Here is a 12485-nt window from a genome sequence, read left to right as displayed (position 1 = left end):
TTAACTCAGAAGGGTCATCCCATAGCCTTCTTTAGTAAGGCCTTCAGTCCCAAACTGTTGCAGGCTTCCACTTATGTCAAGGAATTGGCCGCCATTACTGTCGCCATGAAGAAATGGAGATTGTACCTCCTTGGCCATCACTTCACAATTCTTACTAACCATCGCAGTCTTAAAGAGTTAATGACTCAAGTTATCCAAACTCCGGAACAACATGTATACTTGGCCCGACTCATTGGCTATGATTATTCTATTCAGTTTCGTTCAGGGAACACTAATGTTGTTGATGGTGCCCTATCCCGAATCAACAACACTCAGACTGGCACCTGTCTATTATTATCCATGCCTAATTTTGTGTTCCTTGAGGACCTCAAAAGAGAACTAGCCAATTACCCTACCTTCCTCGAGCTCCAACAGAATCTCCGGAAACACCTTGAGAATTATCCAGATCACACCATGGCCTAGGACCTGATTCTACACCAAGGTCGGATTTGGTTGCCCGTGGGATTCAAATTCATTCCTTTAATAATTATAGAGTTTCATGCAACCCCGACTAGAGATCACATGGGAGTCATGAAGACTCTAGCACGACTTAGGGATAATTTTACTTGGATCGGAATGCGAAACGATGTTCAGACATTTGTTGCGGCGTGTATTGATTGCCAACATACAAAGTATGAGACTATAAAGCCTGCCGAACTACTCTGTCCCTAACCTGTACCATCGCGACCATAGGAGGATCTCTCCCTGGATTTTATTGTTGGGCTTCCAGTGTATCAGGGTAACACCACGGTATTAGTGGTTGTTGACCACTTTTCTAAAGGGATTCACTTAAGCATGTTATCTCCTCAGTATACGACGCATAAGGTCGGGACACTCTTCATGAACATTGTCGGAAAACTTTATGGCATGCTCAACAACTTGGTATCGGACCGTGACCCATTGTTCATTAGCAAATTTTGGTAGGAACTATTTTGCTTATGCAGCACCAATCTTCGCATGAGCTCGGCCTATCACCCCCAGTCCGATGGACAAACAGAGGTATTAAACCATGTCGTTGAGCAATATTTACGGGCCTTCATGCATAATAAGCTAGCCTCTTGGGGCAAGTTCTTAATTTGGGCTTAATGGTCCTATAATATGTCTCGGCATTCAAGAATAGGGGCTTCTCCTTACGAGATTACGTATGGTAAGAAACCTCTTACTATCCCACAGTATGTTACAGGAACATCGAAAGTGACAGCGATGGATGACTTTCTGACTAACCGAGAGGTTGTTTTTGCCTTATATCGGAAGAAGCTGTTGAAAGCCCGGGAGGTTATGAAGACATCGACTGATACCAAACGCAGAGACATGAATTTTCAATGTGGCGATTGGGTAATGGTCAAATTAAGGCCTCACATGCAATCATCTGTTTCAAACACAACTCACTCCAAGCTCGCAAAGAGGTTTTATGGTCCTTATCAGATTGTGGAGCAGATTGGTAAGGTTGCTTATAAATTGAATTTACCTGCCGGGTCTCGCATTCACCCTGTCTTCCATTGTTCCATCCTCAAACCATTTAAGCAAACTTCCACCTGTATACCTTTACCCCTTCCTGCTAAGGCTGTTGACAGCAAGCCTCTAATTTCACCTCTCACGATTGTCAGTACCAAGTGGGACCAGAAGTCCTCATCTCCCAAACTTTTAGTGCTTGTCCAATGGGAAGGACTATCTCTAGATGATGCCACATGGGAGGACTGGGAGGAGCTTAAGTCCGACTTCAACCTTGAGGACAAAGTCATTTTTGATGTTGTAGGGGATGAAATACAGAGCAAGATACCACAAGTGAAAATGACAAGTAGACCCAAGAGGAAAATATCAACACCAAAATATTTAGCAGATTATAAATGATTTATGTATGTTATTAGGAATATGAATAATTGGGGTATAGGGAGACATGTTGTCTGCCACCTCTTTATTAGTACTAGTATTTTGTTATGGTTTTTGTTATCAGAATATTCCAGCACCTTTTCGGTTAAGAGTTTGTCTGTGGTCTGTTATCTCTATCATTCAAGTCCTATATATACAGGATGACTATTGTAATACAAATATAGAGAAAATAATACTCAATTTTAATTCTTATTTTGGGAGGTCTTTTCCTGGTCCTCCAATTCTAAGAACCATAATTACTAATAAAATTATGAGAATATAACAGATCTCAATCCTAGTCACTCGTGACTTAAATAAACCAACCGCACATGATTTAACCTGCAAAACAAAAAAGAAGGATAAGGAAAAAATAATGATAGGCAAAAATTATTTTCTTTTTATCACCGTAAGTCATAATATATAATATTAAGTATGGAATATTTATTAGTTTTTATTTATAATTAATTTTATTTGAGAATTTAATTAGTTATTTTTAGTGAATTTTTTTCTCAATAACATTTTCTTTTTTATCTATAAATTTTGAATTTAAGACTTTATTTAAGAATATAAACTTTAATACTATTTGAATTAATGACTTATTAATATCAATAAAAATTATTTAATTAAAAGGTATAAGAATTTAAAATAAAAGTTTTTATTAAAATGTATTATTAATTTATTTTTATTATCATGTACTTTAATATAATTTTAAATTACAAACTACATAGTATTAATTTCGTAATTAATATACTTAAAATATTAGTTTACATGGCCCGTGATGTTTAGGGTAACATCAATTATTCACTAGGCTATAGTTAAGGTGGACAACTTTAGTCACCTATAAGCTATCTGTTCTAAAACATTAATTTATTAATTAAAAAAAATCAGTGACTGAATAAGTGACTTAAATCTTGTCAGAGCGATAATGTTAAGCATCTTATGCAACGAGGGCTAAACTCTTATACACCTTTGAGTTTGATGTACCTTATTAAGTATACAAAATTGAAAATTGTTTTTATCATGCTTGATACATGAATTTAATTGTTAAATGATGAGTGTTTTTACACTATCAATTAATTAAAAATTATTTTAAATATAATTTTTAAAATAATTATTATAAAATCAATCATTTCAAATTTCAAATTATATAAGAATTCATGATTACATAAAAGTATAAAAAAAAATTTACATCATCAATATATTTTAAATGAATTATTGTAATATTTTTTTAAGGAGTCTTGAAAGGCTCTACATGCATTAAGGCACATGAAATATATCCTCTAAAAGATTTTCAGTAAGCTTAAAAAATAAGTATTGAATAATTTATATTTTATAAATAATTAATAATTTTAATAAAAAAAACTGTTTATTTTCTAAACTAATATTCTTAAGTATTTCACTGTACTGAACTGTATTTACTAATATTGGCAAGGTTGCTAACGTAGGATGTTTTGAATAGCCAGTCAATTGACCAGTGGTACTCTTCACAATAAAGAAATTAGAGAGCAGGTACATATTTACCTCAGAACATGTTTATATCCTCAAGGAAAAATATTTTAAATTCATTTCTACTTGGAAATTGTAACTACACTCTGCTCATGGTGTTTGACCCTCATCTCTCAGGTTCCAGTTGATGAACGCCTTTTCATGATTCTTGTGAATGTTATTGAGTCCTTTTGATGGGAGGACCCTTAACTGCATCATCATTAGTTTGCTACTGGATGGAAATATATAGGCTTTGTTTGGTCATATGATATGAGTTCTTGATGGTATAGTATAGGATTACAATGTTTATCTTATGAACAAATTGCAGAATGCCAAAACTTTCAGCTATAGAAGATCAGACAACAAAGTAATGTCAAACTATAACAAAAGTCTCATTCAGTTCGGTTAAACATGAAAATTTCAGAGATATTAAATACAATAAGACCCCTCTTATAACAACTTCTAATGTCCTTTCTGATCTTCATCTCTCCCTTTTTCACAACACTAAATAAAAATCATTTAATTACTCAAATGCTTCTAGTTAAAAAAATCATACAATCTATTGCCAAACAATAAGTAAGGTTCAAGAGTAGGTGAATTGGAAAATGAAAGTCATAATCATACTCCTTGGTTCATAAATACCAAAAGGGTTCTGTTACATCTAAATGAACTCACTCTTCTCTTACTCAATCACTCTCCTCTCACTCATACATTGGATTTGTTATAAGGTACAAAAGGACAAAAAGAAAAAGGATAAAAAATGCAATATTAATATATGCTATACTATCTGCACAGTGGACTTTGAGGATGGTGAGAATAAGCAAGTTGGTTTTCGGAGCGGTAACCCATCATCATTTCTTCAATGCTGAGTCTACATTCTTGGGAGGAAAACTTGTCCTCCTTTCCTTCCACCATCTTCAAGATGCTCTCAAAAACAGCCACTTCACAAGGAATCCTCAGAACTCCGGTTTGTTGAAAGCCAAATTCTTCTTCTGCTTCTCTGAGGAGAATCTGAAAGGCTTGATGACCTAAATATTCAGTTGGTATAGTGAACCTCTTGAGCTCTTCACCAACACAAACAGCTAGGTACCCTTTGGGGACTACATTGCTTGACCCTCCTTCACGTTCTGATAGGGAAAGTGTTCTCTTAAGATACTTCATGCTCTTGCTGGCGGAAGAGGTGACAGTGGCGGTAGCGGTGGTGGTAACCATAGTGGTTTTTGATGAGTTGGCTAACTTTCTCCATTTCTTGAGGATCTGTTGAAGCCTAACAATTTCTCTGATCTTGTTAGATTTCTTTAGATCCATAGAAGACATGGTGCCTCTTCTTTTGGAGTATGGTATGGATTAGTCTTTTGGGGGAGGCTCTTTGCTTTTTTTTCTATTGACTAGCTAGGCTAAATGGGGGCGCATGCTACCAATATTTATAGGGCTTGAGACCATGGAAACTCTCGTTTCCCAATGATGAGAAGTTTTCTTTTGTTTTCTAAATGAAGAATATAATAATCGCCACTTGAATTCTGTGTGTCACATGCATGAGAAAACCAGCAACAGAGTTTTCCATGTTAGAAGGAGTTAAAGGGCAATGCTTAAAGTGCATCATCACCTAAAAAATGGAGATGATTGACATGTAACTTGTTTGAGAGATAAATAACTATATATATATATATATATATATATATATATATATATATATATATATATATATATATTCTAAGTTACAAAATTATTTTCATTAAAATAAATAATTATATACTCCTTCCCTTTTTAATTGTAATTTTTTCTTACAAATTGTTTTTCCTTTTTTGTAAAATTTATTTTTAATTTTTAGATGTTTTAATTATTTTTTCTACATACTTTTACTTAATTACTCTCTCTCAAAACACTAATGAAAAATACTTAAGTGTATAGACAAATAAGGAAGAGGTAATTTTGGAATAAGAATACAAATAATTGATAAAATTAATGTGATTAACCAAATTAATTATTTTTCTTAAGAGACGTGAATTAGTTAAAAGAGTCTTAAAATTAAGGACAGAGGGAGTATAATCTTAAAAAGTGAAGGGATTAAATTAGACAAAAAAAATCAAAAAGACTAAAAACAAAAATTCTTACAAAAATTTCATAAATCTAATCATTTTGGCATCTTAATTAACTCTCTTTCCTTTTTTCTTTTTCCAATGCGACAAATAGATAATAAAGGATTATTATTATATTTTTAGTCCCCAATTTTTTAAATTTATTTTTAATTTCTGAATTTTTTATATGTTTCCAATCCAATAATTAATTTTTTTTCCTTGCTTTTACTTACTTAACAATAACAAGGACTATAAGTAAGAACCAAAAAAATTAAAGACAAAAAAAGGATGAAAAAAATTAAAAGACTAAAATTAGATTAAAAAATAAAAAAAACAACTAAAAAATGGAAATACTAAAAGAAATTCACAAATTCACAACTAGAAAATAGGCTTTTAACATTGATTATTAAGGATTTTTAACATTGGTTATTAACCGAGGTTAAAACTATCGATATTAAAAGTATCAACCTTAACATTGGTTTTTAAAAATCAATGTTAAACTAAACTACACAACATGGGTTTTCTAAAAAACTGGTGTCGTATAGTAAGAAATAAAAAAATGTAAAATATGTTGTGAGTTGACACAACTGATGTTATTTTCTTCTCATCAACATCAATTTTTAGAAAAACCGATGTTGTCAGTCAACCACAACATCAGCTTTTCTAAAATCCAATGTTGGTGAATAGAAAATAACATCGATTTTTAGAAAAACCAATGTTGTGAATTGCCGACAACATCATTTTTCTAAAAAATGATGTTGTCAGTCAACCACAACATCAGTTTTTTTAAAAACCGATGTTGTTTGATGCTCACCAACATCGGTTATTAAAAAAACTGATGTTGTTAGTCAACCACAACATTGATTTTTGGTGAGCAGAAAACAACATCTATTTTTAGAAAAAAAATTGATGTTTTTGAATTTTTTTTAATATCCTACCTATTTTTTAAAATACCCCAAATTAACTTGCAAATTAAAAAATAGAACCAATCCAGATAGTTTTTAGACAACATCACTTGTAACCTAATTTAAATTAATATAACTCTACAATTCTAAAACTACTAAAACATCTAGTGTTTCATTTTTAACTTTTAGATAATATCTTGTCCATTGAATGCAAATTGTCTTCATTCTCTCTAGTTCTAATGGTCTTGTATTAGTAAAATATTGCATGATATAATAAAAAATAAGTTAATAAGTATAAATAATAACAAATTGAATTAATTTTGAAGTAAACAAATACCGTTTCCCAATTATCCTTGAAACCTCCTAGAACTGTTGTTGACATCTAATGCATTACGTAGTACCCACACTCAATGCTTCATTTTTGCTTATTGCACTAAATTGAATAGGATATTCTAATATTCAAGGTTAATCAAAAGTTAGTGTACAGAGTAATAAAATTTAATTTTTAAGGTATCGAACATTGTTTAAATGACTTACTTTAACTACAATCTATCTAGCAGTAGTCTTGGATTTACTTCCTTGATTATTGTTGAATCCCTTCAAAGAACTGATTAAGAGAAACATGCATGCGTAATGTACAATTAAAATATTGATGTCAAATACTAATCATAAAGTAAATTTATTACAAAATACAACAGACCTGTTAATAATTCCTTTCAAGTAGTTGTCAGGCCTATTGTGCAAGGAACAAAACCATATGACAAAATTGTCTTTAGGACATATAACGATCATTTGCCAATGTGCACTACATTGGAAAATATTAAGTTATTATAGTGCATACGTTATTTAAATTGATTTGTTCAGTTTAACTTACACATTCAAGTAGGCTCCTAGATAGACATCTTTGTGAATTTTTCATCCATTTCTTAATATAATCTTCTGATTCAAATTGTGATTGCTCAGATTTCTGTATGGACTGTGGCTCGAGAAATACATATACAGAGGCATTTCCTGCTCGCATACTTGTCTCAGTCATATGCTTATTGTTGTTAAAATAAAGTAAATTATGTATGAATTTAAAACAATTAGTGAGCTAATATACAATAATGTAAAGTGACTATAGAATCCACAATTGTATAATAGAGATGTTGAGACATTGACCACCACGTGCTATTTCAGAAAGATCTTCATACTTTGTGTACAAGGGGAAGTTATCATTATACACCCCAAACACGATAGCATCTCACAACACCTGTAGAGGCATGAGAAAAAGTAGCAGGATGATCAATGTCATAAGGTATAGGGGATCAACATAAGGATCTGGCCTATCTACAGGTTCCGCTAGTCCCTCAGCTCCATATTTATCCTACACAATTAATAAACATAAGTAAATGACAATCAACACTTTATTTGTGACAAATATTTTTTTTAATAATTCTTAAAAACAACAAAATGAAATACTTGTTCTGAAAAATGCTTTTCAAGATGTGTTGGCCAAGCAAGGAAGGTGTTAAGTGTCTGCCCCACTAACTAAACCTCTTGAGTGGGTACAAGAACGCAAGCATCTGCATCAGTATCAGCATCTCGAACTTCCTCAACACCGACCTTGACTTGATCATTGCCCAAAGGGACGTTGTGGACGGTTGTCGACCCCTCATAAAGTCTTCCAAGGGCAACCAGGCGAGGAGGATTCTCATCAACATATAACTGGCATTTCTCTGAGTTTCTCGTGTATGGGTCCTGCCCCAAAGGATCGACACAACTTTCCTTTTTGTTGACACGAGCATCAGAAAGACCAACCTCAGGATCAGGAGGCAGTGCGAGTCCTTGTGATTGCATTTGGCTAATGGACAACATTAGTTGTCGAGTTACTTTTTCTATGATCGTCTCTTCCAACTGGTCCCTGATTTTTTGTGTCAGTTGCTCTAGGGCTTCGGGAGTCATGGACATAGACGTGTGGGAGCTTCTTGAAGCTGGTCCAAAGTATCGTTTGATTGTGATACCGGCTCCAACAACAAGGACACGACCAAGGTGCTCTGGTCGCCTAATGGCAACAATTAGTGAAAAGGATGAGAGAAATCACAAACCAAGAAGGGTGGTGAATTGGTTTCTATATCAATTTAGACTTAAAAATCAGAGTTAAAAAAACTTCTTTTCCAAGGATTGTATCACAAACTTTTGATAAACCAATTCTTAATTTCACCTTTAATACAAAATCTTTGTTAAAGTTCTTTCTCAAAAAGATATTTTCTTTAAATTTCATTAAATTGATGAAGATTGGATTGAGAAAGAAAGATAAGATCAAGAGAAGAAGTAAACCAATTTTTATACTGGTTCACTCTCTATCTCTAGAAAAGCTAATCCAGTTATCTAATCCAACCCGAATTAGATTTTCACTATGCATAGAGAATTCTTACAAGCAATCACAATCAATCTCCGTTCCTACCCTAGAAAAAGAGACTAAGGCACCTAACCCTAGGGTCTTTTATGAACAAGAGCCTAAGAGAAATCTACTATCGCAACCTACCCTACGACGGGAGTGCGGGTGAAAAGCCAAAGGGCATATCTCTCAAAAAGGAGAACGCGCGGGAGTCACGACCAACGTTTATTTGAGGGAAAACGTTAGAAAAACTAAAAAGAGGTCTGCAGATTTTGAAAATAAGGGTTTGGGAGTTGTTTACGCATGGGGAAGGTATTAGCACCCCACGCTTTCGTCACAAGGGACGATAGCCTTTAATCGAGTGTGTGCAACGTGACTTCAGAATTATTTACTTTTTCTTTTTTATATTTTTTTTATTTTTTTGGGGTTGACAAGGGTGTTGCCTTTGTCTCCTACGTATCCTCAGGAGCGATGAGGAATTCAAACCTACGTAGTTCTTTAAGTCTAAAGGTTTGTGTGTTAAATTGATTTTTTTATGTTTTTGAAAGGTTCATTTTAGTTGCGAACAAAGAGTCGTTTAAGGTGTTGGACCTTGAAACAATGTTTTAAATATTTGAAAAGCAAAGAGAATCGTTAAGGCGTTGGACCTTGAAACGATCTTTTAAATTTGAAAAGCGGAGGGAATTGTTAAGGCATTGGACCTTGAAACGGTTTCAAGTGATATTTGATAAAAGAAGTTAGTTATGAGTTGGTTTTATCTTGGTTTTGTTTATTAACTTTCAATCTTTTTAAAGACAACTTTACAACACTAGTGATCGGTTAAGATTGAACTTTACAAAGAAAAACGAGATCGCCGATGATAGATGAAGAAGATGAATGTGCTCATAATAACAAGAGGGACCCCTAAGGTTTCATAGATCACATTCATATCTTAAAAACAAAACTAATTGATGATCACATGAAGAACACCGAACAAGGAATGATGTATAGATTGATCACAGTCGTAATTTGACAATGCCTCATCATCATTTCCTCTTCTTCTTCTTTCTGTCTTCTCTCAATTCCCTCCACTTCTAACCCTTGGAACCTCCCTCAGCCTCCCTAGGACGCCTATCTATAGGAAAATACGAGCTGAGACTTAGCCATGAAGTAACTGGCTCACCCAGGTGAGCTGGAGCTCGCCCAAGCGAGATGGTTACTTAACATGGAAGTCTTTTGGTGGCCCAGGCGAGCTAGGGTCTAGGAAAATCAATAAAAAGACCCTTTTGCCCTTCCTTTTTGGTATTTTTTGCATCCTTGATCAAAACACTGATTGATCATCTATTTTGCACTATAACTGGTGTTTAACACTATAAGTCGACTAGCAAGGATCAAAAGATCAATGAATGATAGTCCCCGGACGAAATTAGGGTATGACACCTTCCCTTAGCCCAAACTAGAAAAACCTATTCTAGCATGCCTTTAGACATTCATGCATATGCTAACAATGTGTAAAACACATGAAAATCATAGTCAAGGAAAGAAACAACCTGATCAATCATATGCAAGAACCTTGCTTGACTGAATGGGTGTCTTTTTGAACTTAAGAGAAATTCATAACTCACTTTTCACCATGTGATCTTCCAAAACAAAGTTTAGAAGTTGTGAGTTGCACACTTTTTCTAAACACTTAATCTTCTCTCTTTATATTACTTATTTAAGCTTGTATTTCCTAGCCCACGAAAGTGAGAACACAAGCTGGTTATTTATAGAGAAAATAGTTATGATTACCTGTAATTGATTAAATAGTCAATGCAATCAATTATTTCAAAGAAGTAACAATTATATTATCATTTCAATCGATTAAAGTGTTCTTTCCAAAATCTGGAAAACTTTCAAGAACAATGTAATTGATTATGAACAAAGTAATCGATTATGATTATCCGGTAACCGATTAAAGCGGAGACTCCTGAAAAACCAGTCATTGTCTCGACTGAACAGACTAATCGATTAGGCTTAGCTTCTAATCAATTAAATCGATATGAAAGTCTCTCTCCAAGCTACACACACTTGCGTAATCGATTACGATTAGCATTGTAATCGATTAAAATAGAGAGTTTTATGCACTGAAGAAAACTTCTAAGTTTGGAAACAATCTTCTTACTCCTACATGATGATGTATGATGTACATATGAAAAGATAGAGACTAAGATGTAACAAATCATACAACAATCAATAGAAATGTCACTCAAAGGAGTTGGACATGTAAAAGACAAAATTTATTCAAGCTCTAAGACTTAGTCTTCATGTTGCTCCCTCTATCTCTAACAATCAGTATATCCTGATGTCCATGGGCGACAAAGCTTCCTTGTAAGGCTTGCTCTTCCAGGGAATCCTACAATCAAAAGAGGAAACAAATTTGGTTTATGACCTATTATTATTATTATAAAAAATTACCACTGACATAAAAAAGTAACTTACAATCCTTTCTGTAATTTCCTTTGTTGCCTCAAACGTCATTTGACCAGATTTTTTCGTGCAAGGCATCTTCCACTTGACTTGTCATTTAATGGGAGATGGAAGATGAACGATTGTGTCAGTGCTCCTGGATTGGGCTACTTCCTCCAATCGTTTCTTTTTCTTGTCCTCCATCAATTTTCTTCTAGAAAATCATAACCCCTATGAGACAACACGTGAAGGGTAATGTTTTGTTTCTGGATGGCATGGACCTTCTTTTGAAAATTTGTAACAATTACACATTAGGCTAAGTTAATAATACGCTTGACAATATTGCGTAAAAATGAAGTTCCAAAAAAATGAAAATCAACTAACCTCCCATGAAGGGTCTTTACGGCTCTGACAAAACTGGTTCCACTTCTCTTTGCTTATGTCATACTTTTCACATACTTTATCATCCTCGCCGCCCATGCCTTATGCAAGAGCCCATTTGAAGGTCAAGTCTAACTTAAACTGCCTCCACAGCTCTCCTATCGTCTTAAGGATTTTCTTCTTTATCCTTTGGTCAGATGCTTCTAGAATATCAAATTCATCATGCAAAATAAAAAATACATTTAATAGTTAGTCAATAAAATTCAACATTATAAGAATTTTAGTACAACCAATTACAATAGCATTCAACATTTAATTCAAATACTTGAATGTCCTCCCAAATTAAATCCTTCTGAGCTGCAAGATTTAGTATTGATGTTCTCAACTCACTCAAGAACTTGCTGACCAATTAACGGTATTGGTGCTATTTCATGCTCTTGACTTCCATTAAAATCTTTTTTCAATCGCCGATAAGGGTGATAAGGTGTTAGAAACCGTCAGTGTCAAGTGTATACTATTTTTCTTCCATGTTTCAGTTGTACGTAACTTGTGTCTTCTTCACAAATAGGGCATGCATGATGCCCCTTAACACTGTATCCACTCAAATTCCCATATGTTGGAAAGTCATTAATGATACAAAATAGCATTTCACGCAACTTGAATGTGTCATTTTGATACCCATCATACACGACAACCCCCTTGTCCCATAAATTCATCAAGTCTTGAATCAACAGACTAAGATAAACATCGATGTCATTTTCTAGTTGTCTTGGGCCGGATATCATCATAGACAACATCATGTATTTTTGCTTCATGCACAACCATGAGGCAAGTTGTAAATTACTAGCAAAATAGGCCACAAACTGTGTTGATTGCTTAAACTGTCAAAAGGATTCATTCCGTCAGTGGCAAGTCCAAGCC

General features: G+C 33.9%; 1 protein-coding gene across 1 annotated transcript; it reads right to left on the bottom strand.

Annotated features, from left to right (window-relative positions):
- Positions 1-4048: 4048 nt before the first annotated feature.
- Positions 4049-4773, bottom strand: LOC100799598 (auxin-responsive protein SAUR50). Its single transcript, XM_003544607.4, has one exon. The coding sequence runs from the start codon at positions 4708-4710 to the stop codon at positions 4177-4179; it is 534 nt and encodes a 177-aa protein (XP_003544655.2). The 5' UTR covers positions 4711-4773; the 3' UTR covers positions 4049-4176.
- Positions 4774-12485: the final 7712 nt, after the last annotated feature.

This window comes from Glycine max, chromosome 14, assembly GCF_000004515.6.
Source record: "Glycine max cultivar Williams 82 chromosome 14, Glycine_max_v4.0, whole genome shotgun sequence".
NCBI classification, from domain to species: Eukaryota; Viridiplantae; Streptophyta; class Magnoliopsida; order Fabales; family Fabaceae; genus Glycine; species Glycine max.
Note: the sequence above shows the minus strand (reverse complement) of the source record. Positions and strands in the feature narration are given on the sequence as shown.

What these genes read in the sequence shown, in the direction of transcription:
- LOC100799598 (XM_003544607.4), bottom strand. Translation starts at nt 4,710, where the DNA reads ATGTCTTCTATGGATCTAAAGAAATCTAACAAGATCAGAGAAATTGTT.